Source organism: Peromyscus maniculatus, chromosome 21 (genome assembly GCF_049852395.1).
Source record: "Peromyscus maniculatus bairdii isolate BWxNUB_F1_BW_parent chromosome 21, HU_Pman_BW_mat_3.1, whole genome shotgun sequence".
NCBI lineage: Eukaryota > Metazoa > Chordata > Mammalia > Rodentia > Cricetidae > Peromyscus > Peromyscus maniculatus.
In genome coordinates this window covers 209637-233322 of record NC_134872.1, presented here as the reverse complement: position 1 = coordinate 233322, position 23686 = coordinate 209637, and the positions used below count along the sequence as shown (strand labels likewise).

At 36.4% G+C, this 23686-nt stretch overlaps 1 protein-coding gene and 1 pseudogene across 1 annotated transcript; one reads left to right on the top strand and one right to left on the bottom strand.

The window, feature by feature from the left end:
- The first annotated feature begins 7288 nt into the window (after nucleotides 1–7288).
- Nucleotides 7289–8277, top strand: LOC102909577 (putative olfactory receptor 2B3). Its single transcript, XM_006996857.3, has one exon. The coding sequence runs from the start codon at nucleotides 7289–7291 to the stop codon at nucleotides 8225–8227; it is 939 nt and encodes a 312-aa protein (XP_006996919.2). The 3' UTR covers nucleotides 8228–8277.
- Nucleotides 8278–15410: 7133 nt separating this feature from the next.
- Nucleotides 15411–19546, bottom strand: LOC102913692 (olfactory receptor 2J3-like; annotated as a pseudogene).
- Nucleotides 19547–23686: the final 4140 nt, after the last annotated feature.

Sequence of the window (23686 nt, the reverse complement as noted above, 5' to 3'; positions counted from 1 at the left end):
AGAGCTGATTACTCAGTATTGGTTAACCAGTTGTCCTTTGGGAAGAATATTTCTTTCACTCTTGTATTCCCCTGTTGCATGTAGCTCTTTGTCTAGGCTTTAGGCTTTTTGAGAATTCTCCTCCCATGATAGCAAGTCCACTGGTCTTTGTTAGGCAGTCATGTTGATGAGATTGTATGGATGTAGCATCTCTGAAATTTCTAAGAGATACCATCTCGTAGCAAACTTTCTGTTCTTTTCATTTTTACAATCTTTCTGTCACCTTGTTTGCAATGTTACCTGAGCAAGCATTTTGTTGTATATGTACAGTGGGAACTGGGTACCTTATGATCTTGTTCTCTGCATTTTGATAGGCTGTGACTATCTACATTTGTCTCCATCTGTTGCAAAAAGAAGTTTCTTTGGCTAAGGGTAAAAACTACTTTTATGTGGGCATTGTCTTAGGGTACTATTGCTTTGATGAAACACCATGACCAAAATCAAGTTGGGGAAGAAAGGGTTTATTTGGATTATACTTCCACATTGTAGTCCACCATTCAAGAAAGCTAGGACAGGAACAAACAGGACAGGAAAACAGAGGCAGGAGCTTATGCAAAGGCCATAGAGGGGAGCTGCTTACTGGCTTGCTCATTGTAACCTGCTTAGCCTGCCTTTTTATAGAATCCAGAACCAGCCCAGGAATGGTACCACCCACGAGGCTATGGCCTCCTCGGTCAATCATTTATTTGGAAAATGACCTACAGCCAGATATTGTGGAGGTATTTTCTCAATTGAGGTTCCCTCCTCTTAGGTGACTGTAGCTTGTGTCAAGTTGACATAAAATTAGCCAGTACATGCACATATAAAGGGTGGATATTTATAATGTAATTAAGGATGGTGCTAATTTAGTAATGTGACACTTGTAGGTTCTCCTTCAAAACTGATGACCTCACAAGCTGCAGGAAGTTGGCTTTTTTTCTAGCACCATGCATAGTATCTCTGTCTACCTAAAGTTGTGTGTGTGTGTGTGTGTGTGTGTGTGTGTGTGTGTGTGTGTGTGTGTGTGTTGATGTGTGTGTATGTATTTGTACTTTAAATAAAATCTTCCTATCTGGGCTGACAATTCTCCCTATAAAAGTCACAGACTATCTAAGAAAAAACCCACACCAAGATTGAAAAGCTTCCTTTGAGTTGCTGGTCAGAGTTGTCCAAGAGAATCCTCAAATATTATAGGCTGCTATTGTTGCCCTTGGTTACAGCTGAGAGGTGGAAGGTAAGTCTTTATTGCTGAAGACAGCATGCACTGTAGTCACAGGACCCAGAGCGCCTGAACTGGATCTGAAAGCAAGCTCTGTAAGGACTAACATTCATGGTAGCAGAAGGCTCCATGAAATCTTCCAAGGGAGGAAAACAACCAGTGGTCACATCCAACAATGATGCTTATAAAGCACAATAAAAACCAGCATGGCATGATAAACCTGAGGGAGAAAAAGTAGCAAACATATATTGGTGGTAACCAACAGCTTTCTAGTTGGTCTTAATCTCTTTTTGGTGGATTGTTACCTGTGATCCTTTGGCCATAGATGGTATATGTTAAATAGGACATGGGAGGAAATTTAGCAAAAGAAGTATTTTAGAAGATGTGGAAAAATTTAAAGATATCAATAATGGATTGCTATGTATGTATTGTGTGTGGATTATCACGGAGCTAGCACTAACTGTAAGCCTATTCTCAACATACCATCTGAAGTAACAAAGCAAAGTCTATGTAACCTGAAGGTGCTTTGTAGAAACCAGACTTTCTGTAGATGCTTGTAGACAGTAATGTGAGGGCACAGCAACTGCAGGATCTGTGAGCATATGCCTCCAGAGTTCCTGCTTGGGTAATACTCCAAACCAACTGTTTTCTCACTGTCCACTCTTTCTCTGAAGGTTCCCATAATCTATACTCAACAAGAAACCAGATCATTCTTCTGAAATCAGCCTTGAGAGAAACAGCCATGGTAGAAATACCAGTGGGTAGGGTGCCAGAGGAAAGGAACATAGAACACCCAAGACATGTACAATGAAAATTGAGTACTCAGCTACCAGTGACTTTGTTTAGAGGAAGGACTATGGAATGGGTTGGCAAAGAGAAAAACTTCTACTTGTACATGTTATTCAAAGTGCTTTAATTTATTTCTCAAATTAGTGTACATTTGAAGTATTAAAAGCTTATAGGACACAGTGAAATATTCCAAAAAGCACATACTTCATAATGTTTCTGCAAGGACAGAGTGAATACAGTTATTAGAGTTAGATACATTGATTGTGAATAAATTCATGGAGGTACAAATCTAAAACTGCTGCATGACCCCTGTGAGAAAATTGTAACAAGTGGATATAAGAATACATAGTAGTTCCCATATATGACCTAAAAAATAAGTGAATGAATAAAAATAAGTAAATAAAAGAATACATAGTAGGTATATTCATTAAGTAGTAGACAGATAACTTTCTCATTATCACCTTTTTATTATGATTAAATACTAAATATTTAAAAGTTTTTTTCAGTATTTCTAGATTATTCATAGCGGATATTGCATTTTCACTACATATTATTTTTGCTATTCTCATGGCTTTTATTTCCCCTTATTGTTATAATACAGATAAATTAAATCTCAAAATTTTGTATGATATCCTTAAATAAGGTGACATAAAAAATTCTCATTTAAATTACTGAGAATAACTGATTCAAACAAGTCCATCTTTAATTGTATACATTTTAGCCGCCATTCAATGTGTTGGGAAATGGAATTAGATTATTTCAAAATGCACCCCAATGCAGCAGAGATTGGCACCCAGCCTTAGCAGAGCAGGTAACTAATTGTGTGCGTGAAACATGTCCTCAGAGAGCTCTTTCCTAAGGAACCGTCTCTATCTAGTCACTCAGGAAAAGGGTAAATGGGTTGCCTCTGGAAACAATTCCCAAGGGTCTCAGGAATAGAAAAGAATGATGGTAACTTATAAGCCTTCTTGGTGTTTCCTATTATTGTCTTCCTAATTTGAGATTTCCCTCCACTTTGGCACCTTTGTATGAACTGAAAACCCGAGAGTTCTGAAGCAAATCTTAAACTCTAATGTTCATATCAGAGTCTCTCTGTCTTCTGAAGAGGACAATTTAAGTACCTTCCTTTATAATTACTTTTTACCAAGTAAAGGGGGTTCATCAAATAAGGTAAGTAAAGAGACACCTGTATTGACAGACTTGCATGCCAAGGAAAGGTGGAAATTTTGGATTGTAGTGTCTAATTAGTACGCAGAAAACACAGCTTCATTTCAAAAAGCCATTCATAGGCTTTTGTTATATCTTTTCAGTGGCTCTAGAAAAAAACTAGACTTTAATTTGTAATTCATTTCTCTCTCAGTCTATCACTCAAACCAACCTTAGAAGCCCTTAAGTTTCCAAAAACACTGTATTCCTCAGATGTTGATTACCTGAGAGAATTATTAATGCTTTAGTCAGTCATTTGATCTTCTAAAGCCATGTTTAAAATGTGATTAATTTTGTTCATATGTTTAATCCAATGTTTTTGTATCTGATTTTAAAAGTCTTCTTTAATGAAGGGTGTTTTCAAAATAATCATGGCTTCTTGCAACCTCCAAAGCCAAAAAGTACTGCAAATATAAATGAAATGCTGTGTGTTATCAAAAGGAACATGAATGTGTTATGCTGGTATGAGAATGCAAGTAGAAGTGTGGACAGCATGCCACCAGGAAATCACTGCTAGACCATGTGAGTTGAAATAGTGATAAATCACTGGATAAAAAAATACAAATCTTTCACTTGTCACCATCCCCATCTGCCTCCAGTTCACCCACAAAATCTATTAACTCTTCCTAGGGAGATCCTCCTGCCCCTCCTAGACCCCTCCTCTTTATCTAACTCTTCTGGCTTTATAGATTATGTTATGGTTATTCTTTACTTAACAGTTAACATCTACTTACAAGTGAGTACATATAATGTTTTTCTTTCTGCATCTGGGTTGACTCTCTCAATATGATTTGTTTTAGTTCCATCCATTTTTTTGTTGGGCTCCTAATAGTGGGAGTGGGAGTGTCTCTGACACTCTTGTCAGCTACTGAGACCATTTTCCTCCTACTGGGGTGCTTCTTTCAGTCTTGATACAAGGTTTTACGCCTGGCCTTATTGAATCCTATTATGTCACATTCAGTTGATATCACTGCGAGGCCTGCTCTTTTTCTTAAGAGAAATGGGAGAGCAGTGGATATGGGGGAGAAGGGAGGTGTGTGTAGTGAGCTGAGAGTTGAGGATGGGAGAAGGCTGTGGTTATGTGATGTATTTTATGAGAGAAAATTAAGAAAAAGGTAGTCAAAAGTCATTGAATTCAAGAGCTGTACCATAATATTTCATAACAATAAATAGAAAATCCAGAAAATTTAAAGATGGAAGACTAAAGATAAATATACTGGGAGGTAAGTCACATTCATCTTAGGGAAATGGGAATGATAAGGTGGAACACATATTAATATGAAAGTTAGATAAATTTAATTATGGAAGAATTTGTGGAGACTAAATCTAAAATTGCTCTTTGCTTCACTAATGCTTCACCCATGTTTGGAAACTATGATTATAGCAATGTTAAGTACACAACATCCAGTAATGTAGGTACGTTACATTTTTTGAAATATTTATTTTATAATCATAATAATTGATAAAATGCTCTCATTTTATACTTCTTATAAAACACAGAGATGAGATTCACATGTAATAAGAGTTTAGCCTAAGATATTAAAAGTGCTTATCTTAATATAGTCAGCTCAGAAGCTATACAGCATCCATGTTCATCATACCCTTAGTGTCAGGTACTCTCTGTAGAGTCCAGAAGTGCTGACTTATAATCTGATGCTTTGTAACTATATTTTAGGCACTGATAAATTTTTGATATCTACATTATCAGTAGTTCTTAGGAAGCTAACAGAACAAACACTTAAAAGTATTGTAAATTATAGAAATAAGATGCTCTGTTCCCTATGGAACACACAATCAACATTGGGAACAGGTCCTAAAGGATTTTAAGAGTGGGGAAAGCTTATTAGAGTGCTTATCACAAAGGACTCATTAAGAAGTTCTTGGAGAGACTGTATAGATGGCTCAGCAGGTAAAAATATTGACTGCTATTCTAGAGGAGCTGGGTTCTATTTCCAGCATTCACATGGTGGCTCACGGTCATCAATAATTCCAGTTCCAGGAATCCTTCGCCCTCTTCTGGCCTCTGTGGGCACCAGCACACATGCAATGCACAGACATATGTGCAGGCAAAACTCCCATACCCATAAAATGATTTTTAAAATTTGTGTTAAAAAATAGAAGTTGTTGGAATGATTATTTTACAACACAGAAGTTTTTTGCTTCCTGTTTTTAATGTATGGATATGACCTATGATAATGTATAGTCAAACAACATGATTCATATCTTAATCTGAGTAGCTTCTTATAGAACCTCACAAGGTGCCTGTGAGCCTTCAGTGAAATGAAGACTGTGAAATCTGCTTCTAACTATAAGAAAACAGTCTGCTATAAAGCTGCTGATTGACTAGAATAACTAACACTTGGTCAATGGAATGTTAACATCATATTTGAATAGTAACTTTGCAGAGATGACTTTTTATAAAAAAAATAAAATGTGTATTTTTCAAAACATTGTTATACTCTGTTTCTTGAATTTGTTGTATGAGCATTCATTTTAGCTACAAAGTAAGGGAACAAATAAATCCAGGAGATAGAAAATTACTGGGATTGGAATGTCACTTTGTTTGAATTAAGTTACTTGCTTAAAAAGATTCTTAGAGTTGAAAAATATATTCCCAATATCAGTGTGACTAACAAAAAACAATGTATCCCTGATAGTTGACCAAATTTTTATACTAAAAGAAAGCATTGTGCTCAATTTTCAAAGTAATACAAGATGGATAAGTTAACTAAAATTGATCATGAATTATTGAATGCTGAAACATGGATGAAACAGTTACACAATAAAGCTCAGAGATGCCAAAATAACAACTAGTTCATTTAGGTTATAAAATAGGAGACTGTTAATTACAGTACAAATACGAAGAATAGTGTTAACAAGGTTTATACTATTTTTGTCAATCTCAATTACACAGAAGAGGTTTGTTTAGATCTCAAATGTCCTCATTTCTCATATAGAAGATTTGATGATTCAGCTCCGGAAACAGAACTGAACATGTCAACCTTTCATACTTGGAACTCAGAGCTCTTCTTACGATCTTCTCTGACTGATTCCTGAACATGTTTATATGATTCTACAATGCCTTCAGCACTGCTGTTAAAATTGGTTCCTCAGCTTCATGCCACATGTACTTTCAGATAATTGGAAATTCCTTTTAAAATTTAACATCATAAATAGAATAAATCACCAGTTTCCAGATTATGTATGTTATTTGTGTGCATGTAGAAGTATGTATGCATGTAAGTGGGTGTGCATAAATGTTTGTGTGCTGTGGGTGTGTTGTGCATATAAAATCCAGAGTCCATGTCAAGTTTTTTCTACATTTGATTCCTACTTTATGTTTCGAGACTGTGTCTCCAACTGTAGCTGAAGATCTCTCCAGGCCTGCTGGTGCCAACAGCCACTCAGACCCAAGCAAACACACAGAGACTTACATTACTTATAAACTGTATGGCATGACAGGTTCTTGCTATCTAGTTCTTATATCTTAAATTAACCCATTTCTATTAATCTATAAGTTGCCCCATGGCTTGTGGCTTACTGGTGCATTACATCTTACTTCTCATGGTGGTAGTGGCAGCTGGTAGCATACTCCTGACTCAGCCTTCCACTTCCCAGTATTCTCCTCTCTGCTTATCCTGCCTATACTATACTTCCTGCCTGGCTACTGACCAATCACCATTTTATTTATCAATCAATTAGAGCAACACATTTACAGCTCCAGAAAACTGGAGGTCATCAATTCAGCTACTCTAGCTGGCCAGCAAGCCCCCCAAAATAACCAATCTTTTCTTAACTAGAGCTGGGATTATAAAAATGTGTTTCTCTTACCAACATTTTTACCTGAGTACTGGAGATGAAACTCAGGTCCTCTTGCTTTGGCAGAAGGCTCTATGCTGACTGGGTTAAATCCTAAGCACTCCCCCCTTGTTATTTCAACCACAGAATGACAACTGTCTTCTACAGTCACAACCAATGAATCACGAGTCTTTGCTAGTCCTATAATACTAACATTCTTGATACTTTTTTTACAATAGGTGAATCAGATTGCAGAGAATGGCAGTAATCAATAAAAGTCACCCAGAAGAGTTCATTCTACTTGGCTTTTCAGACCATCCTTGGCTGGAACTCCCTCTCTTCATTATTCTTCTGGTAACATATCCACTGGCCATAACAGGAAACATTGCCATCATTCTGGTGTCTATATTAGACCCCCATCTCCACAGCCCCATGTATTTCTTCCTCACCAACCTCTCCTTTCTAGACATGTGCTACACCACAAGCATTGTGCCTCAGATGCTAACTAACCTAGGGGGCTCCACAAAGACTATCAGCTACATGAGGTGTGTAGTTCAGCTTTATTTCTACCACACAATGGGGGGCACAGAGTGTGTCCTCCTGGCTCTTATGTCCTTTGACCGCTATGTTGCCATCTGCAGACCTCTGCACTATACCCTTATCATGAATCAGCGTACTTGCCTCCTGTTAGTGTCCACTGTGTGGCTGATAGGAATTTCCTATGCTGTCTCAGAGGCCACTGTGACACTGCAGCTTCCACTATGTGGCCACAATGAACTGGATCACTTGGTGTGTGAGATTCCTGTTCTGATAAAAACTGCCTGTGGTGAAAAAGACACTAATGAGCTTGCTCTCTCTGTGGTATGCATTTTTATTTTAGCTGTTCCTCTATGTTTAATTCTTGCTTCCTATGCTAGTATTGGACATGCTGTACTTAAAATCAAATCTTCAGAGGGGAGGAAAAAGGCCTTTGGAACATGTTCCTCTCATCTTGTAGTTGTTCTCTTATTCTATGGCCCAGCCATTAGCATGTATCTTCAGCCCCCCTCCTCTATTACAAAAGACCAACCCAAGTTTATGGCTCTCTTCTATGGAGTAGTGACTCCTACTCTGAACCCCTTTATCTATACCCTAAGGAATAAGGATGTAAAGGGGGCATTAGGTAACCTATCCAGAAACATTTTTAGTTCAAAGTGAAAGTTTATAGACATCATAAAAAATAGTTAACTAGGGGCTGGAGAGATGGCTCAGAGGTTAAGAACACTGGCTGTTCTTCCAGAAGTCCTGAGTTCAATTCCCAGCACCCACATGGTGGCTGAAAACCATCTGTAATGAGATCTGGCTCCCTCTTCTGGCCTGCAGGGATACATACAAACAGAACACTGTATACATAATAAATAAATAAATCTTAAAAAAAATAGTTAACTAATAAATGGCTTTTTCCTAGAACTTGTTCACTATGCAAAGCTCATCTTTATATTTTGTATGCGTTCTTGCAAAAACATGTCTTGTTACTTGTATTCTTTATAATCATGCTAGGCAATGGTTAATCTTGGATAGTATCAACCAATGTGGATAGATGCTCTGATTAGAAAATATACTTGTATTGAGGTTAGTAAAATCAGAAATACTTTATTCAGTGCTAAAACAATTGTTTAATTTATAATAAAATTACATTGTTTCAAGCCAGTTGTCATGAAAACCACATAGTAATTATTGTTCATCAACAACTTCTTAATTTGTCATTTGTGAAATAAATTTTTACTCTCTTAAAGCTTTATTAGTTTCTTTTGGGAAATCTTGCTATACAGAATGATTCAGAAACTACTTTTAATAAACTATCTTTTAAGTTCATAGACTTCATTTATGTGGATGCTCATGAAAATTCATTGTTAATTTTTCTTAAATATAAATGTGCATACATTCTATATGAGGAATTGAGGAATTTACCATTAACTCCCGAAAAGAGTAAGATAAAAGATGAAAACAGATTTTTTAACATTTATTTTGAATATCTGGGTCAGTTAAATAACAAGAAAGTAGTAGGTAATGACAGCCTGAAGGATTTCTGTGCATATGCTTGTAGCAAGATGGAATGTCTTTTAAAACCATGAAAGAGTCAGGATTTGTCTTTTGCATATATGCTTGAAATAGAACTTGTTTATTTTTTCCACAATATGAATTTTCATAGATATGTAGTTTTCACATAAGGGTGTTTAAAATCTACATCACTAACAGTTTAAATAGCTAAAACAATTCAGGGACTAATGCTTAGAATCTAAATTTTATCAAGAAATTAGTTAAACTTCATTATACAAATTGACAGATTAAATAGTTGGGTGTATTGAATTAGTTTATGGATAATTAAACACAGTGTAAAATAAAGAGCTAAAGACTAGAGGAAAATGCAATAAGTGTTAGATTCTTTGGACCTGGTGGAACCAACTGTTGTGAACATAAAGAAATGGGTGTTGGGAACTGAATGTGGGTTCTCTGGAAGGGCAGCAAGTGATTTTAACTGCTAATTCCCCTCTTTAACCCTCTTTTCCTGTGAATTTTATATTAGATAGCTACACTGCTGTGAGCAAAGGAATGGTCAGAAGGAAAAGCAGGCTCAGAGTTGGGAACTTATGAGGAAATGGAGATATTTTAGTAAAACATAGCAAAATGTCAGTCAAATGGAAAAGTAAGCTCAAGAGACCTACTGTACACCATGCTTGCTATAATTAGTACTCGTACACTTTGTACTTGAACACATCTAAGAGAGTAGACCTTAAAATTTTTCATTGCAATAATTTATGTTATAGTGGACATAATTACTGTCTGGAATAAATTTTCTTATGACATACACATATATAAATTGTCATCCAAAATTCATATTATTGTGTTGACTATACCATAAGTGTGCAAAAATTTAAATGAGGAGAGATGTTACTATATTTCATGTCTCAAATCATAGATTCCACAGTACATGGTGGTGCAAAAATATTATTTAGGTGGTTTTAAATTTAATGTTCTTGCTATATTTAGCTTAAAATACTGATAATAGATCAACAATAAGGAAAGCTGTTTTGGAATCTACTATATAACTCTGATCAAATTCTACAAAAAAGAGTTAACTACAAACAGGACAAGGTAGTTTAACAGAAAGTTTTAGTGTAAATTTTTTTGATCAGTCATGTTTGGATATACCTTAGGTCTCTAGCCTATCTAGTCTCTGGTACTTGACTACCCAAACAGTGTCAGGTATAGGTTCCTTCTTATGGTGTTGGCCTTAAGTTAAATCAGACATTGGTTGGCTACTTGCACAAGTTCTGTGCCACCATTACACTAGCATATTTTGCAGGCAGGGCAGACTTTAGGTAAAAGGTTTTATGGTTGGGTTGGTGTATATGTTTCTCTTTTGGTAGCCTGTAGAGTACTTATGTACTAAAGAGACTAGAATATAGGAGTGAAACCTCCATATAGTCACCAGCTTGACCTATCTACTTTTAATGAGTTGTGAGGATATTGTCCTTGACAATGGGGCCCCACTGTCAGTTTGCAAAGTGCAACCTTTTGTCTTAGCATCAGCCTGGGTTATTTGGGAATTACCATGGGACCCCTTGACCAAAAACTCAATTGTATACAACCCAGACCCTCCACTGAAAGCTTTGCCTGCCTGCAAGAGTTGGTCAGTTGAGACTACATATTATCCATTACTAGGAGTCCTCATTAGGATTACCTTCAGAGACTCTAGGAACTTTCCATTGCACTAGGTTTCTACACCATCCTCCAAATGTCTCCCTAATTCCAGCCTGTCTCCTTGCATTCTCTCTTTCACTCCCTCAACCTGATCTCCCTTTTTTCTGTCGCCATCTGCTCCCAATCCACTTGTAACATCTATTCTATTTCCCCAAAGCTCTCCTCTTTACCTAACCTTTCTGAGCCTGTGGATTGTGGCTTGATTATCATTTACTTAACAGTTAATATCCTCTTCTAAGTGAATACATATCATGTTTGTCTTTCTGGGTCTGGGTTACATCACTCAGGCTGATTTTTTTTTCCAGTTGTAATTTTTAACAGCTGAGTAACATTCATTGAATAAATGTACCACATTTTTTAAATCCATTATTCAGTTGAACACCTAGGTTGATTCCAATTTCTGGCTATTTAAAATAAAGCTAAAATGAACATAGTTGAGCAAGTGTCCTTGTGTTAGGATGGAGAGTCCTTTGGGTATATGCACAAGAGTGGTATAGCTGAGTATTGATGGTAAATCAATTCCCAGTTTTCTGAAGAACTGCCATATTGATTCCATATTAGCTGTACAAGTTTTCACCACCACCACCATCACCACCACCACCACCACCACCACCACCACCACCACCACCACACCACCACCACCAGGAATGGACAAGTGTTCCCCTTGATCTACATCTTCTCCAGCATGAGCTGTCACTTGTGTTATTGCATTCAGCCATTCTGACAAGAGTAAAATGGAATCTCAGCGTTTACATTTGCACTTGCCTGATGGCTAAGGATGTTGAACATTTCTTTAAGTGTTTCTTAGCCATTTGAGTTTCCTCTATTGAAAATTCTCTGTTTAGATCTGGACTGCATTTTTAATTGGATTATTTGGGTTTTTTGATATCTAGTTTTTGAGGTCTTTATATATTTTAGATATTAGTCCTCTATCAAATTGGAGTTAGTAAAAATCTTTTCCCATTCTGTAGGCTGCCATGTTGAATGACAGTGTCCTTTGACTTATAGAAGCTTTTCAGTTTTATGATGTTTCATTCATTAATTGCTGATCTTACTGCCTGCACTATCAGTGTTCTGTTCAGAAAGTCATCTTCTGTACCAATGCATTTAAGATAATTCCCCACTTTCTCTTCTATCAGGTTCAGTGCATCTGGTTTTATGTTGAGGACTTGAGTTTTGTGCTGGGTGATAAGTATGGATCTATTTTCATTCTTCTACATGCAGACATCCAGTTTGAGCAGCGCCATTTGTTGAAGATGCTATCTTTCTTCCATTGTGTATTTCTCACTTCTTCATCAAAAATCAGGTGTCTATATGTATTTGAATTTATGTCTGGGTCTTCAATTTGTGTCTATTAATAAACACGTCTATTTTTTATGCCAGTACCATGTGGTTTTTACTACTATACATTGTAGTACAACTTGAAATCAGGGATAGCTCAAGCTGTTATTTTACTTGTCAGAAGTATAGTTTTAGCTATATTGCTTTTTTTTCTTGTTTTGTTATTCTGTATGAAATTGAGTATTATCCTTTCAAGGTTTGTAAAGAATTGCATTGGAATTTTGGTGGGCATTCCATTGAATCTGTAGATTGCTTGTGATAAGATAGCCATTTTTATTACGTTAATTTTACCAATCCATGAGCATGGGAGATCTTCCTGTCTTCTGTTGTCTTCTTCCATTTCCTTTTCCAAAGACTTTAAGTTTTTACCATACAAATCTTTTACTTGCTTGGTTAATTACCTCAAGATATTTTATATTTTTGAGGCAATTGTGAAAGGCATTGTTACTCTGATTTCATTCTCAGTCTATTTGGCATTTGTTTATAGGAGGGATACTGATTTATTTTCAGTTAATCATGTATCCAGTCACTTTGCTGAAAGTGTTTATCAGTTGTAGGAGTTCCCTGATATAATTTTGAGTCACTATGTATACTATCATATCATCTGCAAATAACAATACTTTGATTTTTTTCCTTTTCAACTTGTATACCCTTGATCTCCTTCAGTTGTCTTATTTATAATGCCAAAACTTCAGGTACTATATTGAATATGGAGAGAGTGGACAACATTGTCTTGTTCCTGATTTTAGTGGAATTGCTTTGCATTTTTCTCCATTTAGTTTGATATTGATTATAGGCTTGCTATAAATTGCCTTAATTATGTTTAGGTATAATGCAAATTAGTACAGACAGCAAATTAGATACAATCCTTTGGATTCACAAAGATAAAATAGATAATGGAGTATTTTCTCTGAATTTGTCAAATGCAAATGGACTAGACATTGTTGATGTAGTTATTGCTTGTATACATTGTGTATAGTTATTGTATTTATTGTATGTTTTTCTTATATTAATTATAATCTTTTATTAATTTAGACAAAAAGAGGAAATGTGGTGATATATTATGTACCCCAATAAAGTTTGCCTGGGGATCAGAGGACAGAGCCATCTACTAAATTAGAATAGAGGTCAGACATTGGTGGCACACACCTTTAATCTTATCACTTGGAAGGCAGAGATCTGTCTGGATCTCTGTGAGTTCAAGGTCACACTGAGCTACATGAGAGAAACAGAACCAGGTAGTGGTGACACACGCCTTTAATCCCAGGATGTAATGTGGCAGGACACAGAAAGGTATATAAGGCATGAGGAAACAGGAACTTCTCTTGAGTCTGAGGAATTTGTAGAGGTAAGCTAGTGGCTGGCTGTTCTGCTTCTCTGATCTTTCAGCTTTCACCCCAATGTCTGGCTCTAGGTTTTTATTTTAATGAATAAATAATTAATTAATTGGTTTTTCAAGACAGGGTTTCTCTGTGTAGCTGTGGTGCCTTTCCTGGAACTCACTCTGTAGCCCAGGTTGGCCTCAAACTCACAGAGATCTGCCTGCCTCTGCCTCCTGAGTGTTGGGATTAAAGGTGTGCTCCAACGTTGCCTGGCCTGGGATTTTTATTATAAGACTTTTAAGATTCATGTTACAAAACACCGTTTTAATATTTATGAATTTATATATTTTTAAAATATTTTATTAATTTTTTAAGATTTCAAACATGGTATTTTGAACATTTTATCCATCTCCAATTCTATACCCATCCAGCTTTGTGGCCTCATTTTTATAAACTAATTTAATCCCATTAATGTCACCTTTATATTCTTAGGTGTGTGACTATCTATTGGAATGTGTTAGTCCTACTGGAGACCACACCCTTAATTAAATCTTTGTTTCTGGAAGTTGTTAACTCCTCAGCTAGGGGTGGGACTTCATGCCCATCTCTCTTCTCTATGTTGTGATTTTTGTCTGTCTTAAGCTTGAGCAAATCTGTAAATGCTGTCACAATAGCTGTGAGTTGATATGTACAGCTTCCCTGTTGTGTCTGGTAAACACTATTTTCTTGCAGTTATTCATGACCTCTGATTATTATGGTCTTTATTCCTCCCTCTTCCACAATAATCCTTGAGCCTTGAGAGGAGGAGGACATGATATAGATGTCCAATGTAGGACTGAGTATTTCACAGACTCTTGTTCTATGCACCTTGAATAGTTGTAGGTCTTTCTGTTAATTGCCATCCATAGCAGGATGAAGATTCTCTGATGAGGTTGAGAAATGAACTGATCTATGAGTATGAAATGAAGTCATTAAGAGTCAGTTTAATGTTGTCACATTAGCAGAATAATTGTAGTAGCCAATGTCTATCTATTATGGGAAGTAACATTATATTTTATTTTCATGTTTCTATCAAGATAGTGTATTTTGACCAACTGTTCAAAATTTTCTGAGCAAAATATTGTGAATGGTGCACATGAACACATAATGAATCTTTAATGTGTAGTAAAATTTTGATAATTATTTAATAATTTATTTTATATAAAACTAAAGTCTAAACATCCCAATCATATTAATACTTAAATAATAAATGTTTTTCATACTTTCTAAGACGTACCAACTTTTACTTATTGATCTTAAGCTCTCAACAGATTCATATATAATAATACTTTATTATTTTACAACTCAATTTGAGGAACTATTTCACAGCAAGGAAAATTTACTTCTCATATGAAATAGTTACTAAATCTATTTTCTGTTGCACTTTCTTCAACACTCAGGACATTTTGCCTAAAACTAGCATTTCCTTTCATATAAATCACAGTATGTAACACAGCACCCCTGTTGTTATACTATTGTTTATTATGCATTTTCTTTTTGTGTGCATTTATTTGTGTTTAGCAATATCTCTTCTACTTATCTGTCAAATAATTTTTTCTTTAATATGAAAAGAAATGGCAGCCTGTAATAAAGTCTGGGAATCACATTCAAGAATATTCTTTTGGAACAAAAAATGACTCAAATTCCACAATATTGTTTTATGTTTCAAATATTGTAAATGTTTAAAATGTGCTATTACACTCTATATAGTACTAATTATTATTAAAATTCTTTCATATGCAATCTTTGGCTCCTTACTTGCTGTGCTATAGGCAAAGAATTAAAGAATACACTCCAAGCTGTTAAACATGGCTGCAGAAAGAGATTCACAGACACAATAGAAAGGACAAAGTGAACAGAGTCATCATGTCTGAAAACCACAGAATAAACTGTAAGGGACATTTTGATGTTGGTTCATTTTATGATGTAGGAAGTCTTGTGTAAATGAAACAAAGTTAAACTCTAAAGTCTTGAAACACTGGAGCTCATACTAACGCACACAATTCTTCAGCGCTAATATACTTTTCTTGAATTTCCTTTTAGTCATTAGTTCACTGATATAGCAGACAGTAAGAGGGTGACTGACAAACAGTAAATGCATTGCACATAGAGGCAGTTGAGAATAATATGGACAGTATAATTATTCATTTCATAAGAAATAAAATCTTTTTTAAAAAAATAGATTCATCATCACACTACTAATGTAACCAATACTAAGATTACATCCAACCCATAAGCTGCATTATTGCCCCATTGCATCTTTGTTTCACAGAGTATAGGTGAGAGGGTTCAGGCTAGGGGTGACAACAGTGTAGGTCAATGAACTTAGTTTGATCTTGAGAATTTTCTGTTTGAGGCTGAATATAAATGCGCATGGCTGGAATGAAAAAGAGGCATACAACCATAAGATGGGCTCCACATGTCCCAAATGCTTTCTGAAATCCTGTGTTTGCATGTATCCTTAGGGACAGATTGAGTAATAGCACAATAGAAAGTGAAAATAAAGATGAGAGAGATGAGAACAAAAACAGAACTTGCGACCAGCAGAATCATCTCATTAGCTCAAGTACCAACTCAGGATAATTGGAGTAGTGCTGGAACTTCACAGATGAAGTGATCTATGTGGTGATGTCCACACAGAGGTACCTAGAAAGTAAAGAGAAAATAAAGTGCTGAGTCCACAAAGCCACATACCTAGGAGACATCCATGGCTAAGAGATTTGACAGATAGAAGTTAAATAAATGTGTACAGGTGAGAGTTCAAGCATGACAGGATGATGATGAAGAAGGTTCCTGTCAGTGTTGCCAAGTAAAATATCAAGATCACCATAAAGAGAACTACTTCCGAGTGAGGCCATTTTGAAAAATCCAGAAGAATGAAGTACCTTTCAGAACTTGCATTGAACTTTCTAAACTTTTTTCAATTTATCTTTAATTCTAGGAATATTTGGGCACAAAAAAATAGTTATAATAATTATCTGAAAATCAAAGTGTCAATAATCTCATTAACAGAAATAAAAAAAATCAATGTGTGGTAAAGGCTAAAGGATCTAAAAGGGTTATAGGATCCCATATAATAGAAACCTAACTACTAAGAATTAAATGAATGATTCTTAGACTGATGTGAGCAATTTCAAAAGTAGTTGTTATATTTATTAAGTAGTGTTTTAGTTACATAATGTGTACTATCCTTCACAGATTACTTATTAATTACAAATTAAAATTTCATAAATTTTATATTTTATGAAATTTTAGTATATGACTCGACAAAAACATGAAAAAAGTTAACTCACCAATGTTGACAAATAAATACTATATGGCTTTGAGTGTGGTAATTTGAAGAGGATATCATGCCACTCCAGTGTCATCCTTCCCAGAAGATATAGTAGGCTTCTAATCATGAATTAATAATATGAGAAAAATTCAAATGAAGACAGTCATGGAAGGTTAATGATGATAAAGATAATGATGATAGAAACAAGATAGATGGTATATAGGTGATAGTGATAGGAGACAAATGTTATATAGATAATGAATAGATAATTGACACATGATGAGCATATAACAGACAGATGAAAGATAAAGACATGGAGACAGATGGTAATAGACATATTTTGAGATGATGAAGGGATAGGTGCAAGAATACATGATAGTCAGATAATAGAGCAAAGCTTTCAGTAAATATATCTAAGTAAGGCTCAGTATAGATAAAGGGTAAATGGTTGTTTTATGTACCTTAACTATTCTGTAATTTTGATATGTTCTCTAATAAAGTTTTATCAAAAGAGTTCAAATGATTTTATATCCCATCTGTATTTTCACATTTTTACTAAAAGATAACAATTTCTTGAACTGTGTAAGAAAGTTTTGCAATTCTATGGGTTTGGTCTCAGGTTTCAGTACCAAAATGTAAGTAACTGTGTTGCAACTCTGGGGGAAAAGTATCCTGACTATTTGAGGAGTCAGGTGACACCTTGAGCTGCTAGGACAGCTCTGACAGCTGGAACTGCCATGAGACAGCCCAACTCTGGAGGGTGAAGTATCCCAGATACCTAGAGCTGCTAGGACAGCTCTAACAGCTGGAGCTGCAATGAGACAGCTCATCCCTGGAAGGGAAGGTATTCTGTCTGCTCAGAAGAGTCAGGACTGTTGCTGCTAGGACAGCTCAGCAGGGAAGTGCATCCTGACTGTTCAGGAGTCAGGCTATACCTGGTGTGGTGGAGGATGGTCTCCCAGCAGGATATTGCAATCCTCACTTAAGGGGGCTTCCTAGCAGAGCTCAGCTTCTTCTCTGGCCTAAGATGTTGCTTCACTCTATTAAAGTGAAAACCCCTGCAGAAATGTAGCAATCTTCTCCACTTGTTACTTTTTCAGCTTCCCCTTGCTCTGAGGGACATCTCAACAAGGTTCTTCTGTTCAGCTCCCTTTGAATGAAGATTTTCATGCCCCAAATTTTTTTTGAGAAAGAGATTTATTCATTAAGGAGTCCAGAAGAGTGGCTGCCTCTACCAGGGAGGAGAGAACAGCTCCCAACTGAATAGACAGGATGGTTTATATGTGATCTTTTGGGGGTGGAGTCAACCAGGAATTGGTTAGTTTTTTTTTTTTTGTTTTTTGTTTTTTTGTTTTTTTTTCTGGCCAGGGATTGGTTAGTTTTGTGGGTTAGGGGCAGAGCCAAACTATGTTTCTTTCACTGGCCTTTCTTAGCTTTTTGACTCTAGTTCTAAAGCCTGGGCATATTTCTTTTACTGGCTCTGATTTTAGGGACCAAGAGTATTTCTTTGGTACTGGTTTCAGAGTCAGGGCATATTTCTTAGGTTCTGGGTTTAGGGATAACTTGTTTATTCCTGTGGCTCAGGTCCCACATCCAGGCTGTGTTTCTTTTCCTGGTTCTGGGCTCCAGGGTCAGGGTTGGTTTCCTTAGCCAGCCCCCTTTCCATACAAACTGTAGCTCTTATAAAGGATGTCAAGAATGGATACTTGATTGCAGTCCAGTAGAAAAATTAAGAACATTCAGTTAGTCCCTGTAATAAAAGGTAGTCCAATCTCATAACTCCAAAGAGTATCCTCAATGCAAACAATCATTTTCTTTTACTCAATAACCACTTAGGACAATCACTTAGAACACTTAAAAATGACTTATATTAGCCGGGCGGTGGTGGCGCACGCCTTTAATCCCAGCACTTGGGAGGCAGAGGCAGGTGGATCTCTGTGAGTTCGAGGCCAGCCTGGTCTCCAAAGCAAGTTCCAAGAAAGGCGCAAAGCTACACAGAGAAACCCTGTCTCGAAAAACCAAAATATATATATATATATATATATATATATATATATATATATATATATATATATATATAAAATCACAAGTATACCACAAATAACAGTATTCATATAAAAATCAAGAAGATTCCTTTAGTTAGGACTCTATCATTTGATGGTTGTTTCGAAGAGGTTCTTGTTAATTTCCTTAGAGTAGAGCATAGTTCAGCATGAGAATCTGGAATTACTTCCTCTCGGGTGGGGGTAATGTTTCTTCTTCTCTTTGACTTTAAATACCAACTAGAACCAAGTGGCAGCTGTGAGATGTCTGTGCATGGGTCATCTTCTGCATTCTTCTAAAGGTAGCTTTCAAAAGACATATGTGATATGGAACAAAAAGACAGACACAAAATATAAAATGTAGAGGCATGTGGTTTTATTTTCCTCTTGCTGAAAATATAGATAACAAAGACCTTATTAAAATTTTCTTTACATGGGCTTGGGTTAAAGTCTCCTCTCATTATCACAGAGGGAAAAGGGTGACTATTCCTATCCCCAGAATTAGCTGGTATTTTCTCATCTGGGACCCATTTACTTCATACTTTTATGTAGTACTCAAGCAGAGCTTCATCCTCATTCATGCCCATTCTGAATCCATCCACATTACCATATGCTGCTTTATCTCTTCAACTTCACTTGTGTGGATAACCTGATGGCTACTGTTGAACTCTTTAAAGTTACTAGCACAAACAGATGCATGTACCTGGTACTGACCATGGTAGGAGAACAGAGTCTGAGTCCCTGTGATTATCATTGTTACACAAGCAGAGAGACCTAAAGTTAACAAAGTATTTGTTTACAGATAGAAGGGTAATTATTTACTGCTTAATTATTATTTTCAAATTTCAAAATAGTTCTGAATAGTGAAAAATAAGTAAATGCAAGAAAGGCAGTAGATGACCTGTACTCTATTGGTATTTCTCTGTAGATAGTCTAATGTATAGTATATCATGTGAGAGACCCTTAAAATAAGCAATTGTCATTGTAGAAGTAAGAATCTGACCTGATTTTTTAAAATGGATCATTGGGAGTCTAAATCCCATAGAGCCAACTAATGCCTGTAGGGACTTGTGCTAGTTAGATCACTTCCCAGGAATGGCCTATCCTTGACACCATACCACTATAGAACTAAGATGACAATGAAACTCAGGCCAAACCTCTACTGAGAAAATACACTTTGAGTTGTGTTTACAGGAAAGATGAAGGATTGTCATGAGTTTGATGAAATCTTCTGTGAACCCTCAAATTGTTAAGAGCTAAATTTATCAAAAATAAAATGAATATCTCTAATTAACATAAATTTCAGATCCAAGGGGAATTCAAAATAACTAACATTGAAATTGAATGTTAAATCCTAAAGCTTAATTCTAATTTTCATACAAAACTTAAAACATAAAATAAATAATTTATAAAAGCATAACTTCATAAGTATTTTTTGCTTAATATATTCAAAATTCAGAATAACTATGAGTAGTTAAAAAGTAAATACATGTGAGAAAAATGAGAATTGACCTTTGCCTTCCTAGTATCTTTCCATGTATAGGTAGTCTAACCTAAGCAAATATTAGAAGGAAATTTCATGTTATCACAAAAAATTAAGTTGTAATTCAAATTTACCCATAAAAACATCATCTCTCATTGTCTTAGTTCTTAAACCCATTGGATACTGTTACAGTCTATAAAAAAAAATCTTTAAAATTTTGAATGGAGGTAGAAAGTATAGGTGGATAATACTGTCTCAGAAGCCATAAGTTATAAAATGAAAATCCCAGTGCCTGGAGCTATTATCCATGAAGTTTTTAGAGGACCCAAAACTATGCAAAACTATACCATTGCTATTGGTTGCTCACCAAAAGTGGATGTTCATACTTGGTTGCTGAAGACACCATATTCCTTCATTGCAGAGTTAAGGGAAAGTATTCTGGAATTGAAGTGGAGGCTATCTTTCTGCTATCTATCCTTAACAGTGCTGGGAGTTACTTTTCAGGCATCTAGGGTAGGAAAGTCAACAACTGTCTACCACAGCTTTAGACTTGAATGCTACAATACTCTGGTGGTTTGAAAGAAAATGACCTCCAAAGGGAGTGACACTATTAGAAGGTGAGGCCTTGTTGGAGTAGGTGTGGCTTTGTTGGGGGAAGTGTGTCACTGTGGAGAGAAGCTTTGAGGTCTCCTATATGTTCAAGCCATTTCCAGTATCTGAGACTACTTCCTGTTGCCTGCATATCAAGATGTAAAACTCTCAACTCCTTCTCTAACACCATGTCTTCCTGCATGCCACCATGTCCCATCATGATGATAATGGACTGACCCTCTCAATTGTAAGCCACTCAATTAAATTTTTTTCTTTATAAGAGTTGTTGTGGTCATAGTGTTTTTTCATAGCAATGGGAACCCTAAGACAGAAGTTGGTAACAGAGACTACAGTATTGCTGTGATGGGCCTGACCATGATTTTGTTTGAAGGAAACTGGATCTTGTGACTGTTGATTAGAAAAGCAATTGAACACTGTAAGTGCTGCTTAATTGACCATCCTAGTATGGAAGATAGTAGTGGTGCTGAGGGTGATTTGAACTGTGGGGGACTGGATCAAGAGATTTCAGTAGAGAAGAATATTGGTATGTTACCTAGAGTCCCATCTTATGATATTTTGTTGAAGAATGTGGCTGCCTTTTACCCTTGTCTAAAGAATCTGTCTGAGGCTTAAGTGAAAAGGTTTGGATTATTTCTGTTGGCAAAGGAAATCTCAAAACAGCCTAGTATAGACTCTGTTAATTAGTGTTAACTCTAATGAAGATGTACAATGAAAAGGAACAAACTAAGCAGGGCAAATTATAAAGTGTAAAATTTGAGGAGAAAAGGAGTATCAGGAAGTGGGATGGAGCTAAATCCTGTATTCAAGGATATAAACAGATTAAGAGATAGAACAAAGGGAGTGGTGATCTCAGGGCAAGATCCCACCCAGCTAAATTTCCAACTTGTAAAAAGGAATTAAAGAATAGTTTAGAGAAGGGTGTGGTAGTACACAGCTTTAATCCCAACACTCCAGAGGCAGAGGCTGGTGGATCTCTGAGTTTAAGCACAGGCTAGTCTACAGATCAAGTTCCAGGACTGCCAAGCTTAGGCAGTGAAGGAATCCAATGAAAACCAGAAGTTAGTGAAGATGTAATTGAATGAAGGGGTATATTCTGGCCCTGTAAGCAACAGAAATTGGCAGCTTCAACCATGAGCTCTGGAGTCAGGGATAGAAGAAAGGCATTATAAAACCTTCCTCCATGACTAAGAAAAGCCACTGAGACCAGGTTTGTGTCAGGGTTGTCCCAGAATTGAGGCCCTGAGATGCCATGTGTGAAGCTGTGAAAGAGAAGCCTGGCTTGCCTTGCAGACCCCAAGACATTAAAGATACCAGCCAGAGTTGTGGGATATCTGCCAAGGAAAGTTGTAACAAGGAGTGGAATCAGCTCAAGAGAAAGAAGTATGTTGCAGTAACAAAGCTGAAAGGAGTTGGAGAGCTGAAGAGTGTTTTGACATCAGACATGGAGACTCAGAGTTTGGAATTTACCCAGATGGTTTTGGGTCTTGCTTTTGTCCAATATTTCCCCACTATCCTCCTTTAACTATGATTTGGAACAGTAATGTATATTCTATGCCATTATATGTTGGAAGTATGTGATCTGGTTTTTTTATTGTTATTTTTTTTTCCAGGGGATTACAGTTAGGAGATTGCATGAATTTCAGAAAAGACTTTGAACTTTAGACTTTTAAATAAATTTGAGGTTGTTAAATGAGAGTATGGGGATTTCTGAAGTTGGACTGAATGCTTTTTTGCATTATGATATGGATACAAGCCTTTGGGGGCTAGGGAGTGGAATGTGGTGGTTTGAAAGAAAATGGTGCTCAAAAGGAGCGGCACTATTAGAAGATGTGGCCTTCTTGGAGTAGGTGTGATCTTATTGGAGGAAGCGTGTCACTGTGGAGGTGGAGTATGTCTGAGCTGGAAGGAGGGGTTCTTGTAATTACCTGGATGACATAGTTGTGATGGTAATCCTGTACTGCCAAGTGACCTAGAGAGGGAATTGAGCATGTACTAATAGTATTTGTTTCACAGAACAAAGCATGAAAATTAAGTGAATACAGATTGGGACACATCCACCTGGACAACAAGGAGAAATTGACATACTATCTTAGGATTTCTGTTGCTGTGATGAAGCATCATGATTCATGGAAACTTTTATAGAAGGAAGTTTAAATTGGGGCTTGCCTATGGTTTCAGAGGCTTAGTTCATTATAATCAGGGTGGGAAGCTTTACAGCACACAGGCAGACATGATGTCCTACAGGAAGAAAGACAGCAGGAAGAGAGAGTCACTGGGCCCAGCTTGGGCTTTTGAAAACTCAAAATCTACCTCTAGTGACACACTCTCTCCAAAAATGTCATAACTACTCCAACAAGGAAACACCTTCTAATGCTTCTCAAGTAGTGTCACTCTTTGATGACTAAGCATTCAAATATATGAGCATATGGGGGCCATTCTTATTTTAACCACCATATCCCACTTTCAGGCCCCATAGGCATCTAGCCATATCATAATGCAAAACTGCATTTAGTTCGAATTCAAAAGTCCCCATAGTTTATTAGTCTCAACACTGCTTAAAAGTCCAAAGTTCAGAGTCCCCTCTGAGACTCAAGGCAATCTCTTCACTGTGAAATCAAAATCAAAAGAGCAGATTACATACTTCCAGCATAGAATGGTACAGAATATACATTATCATTCTAAAAGGGAAGTAAGTGAGCATAGTGAGGAAATACTGGACAAAGCAATACCTAAAACTAGCAGAGGAAATTCCAACTTCCATATCTCCATGTATGATGTCAAAGTACTCATCAGAACTCA

Excerpts from the sequence above, each read along its gene's own strand:
- LOC102909577 (XM_006996857.3), top strand. The coding sequence starts at position 7,289 with ATGGCAGTAATCAATAAAAGTCACCCAGAAGAGTTCATTCTACTTGGC.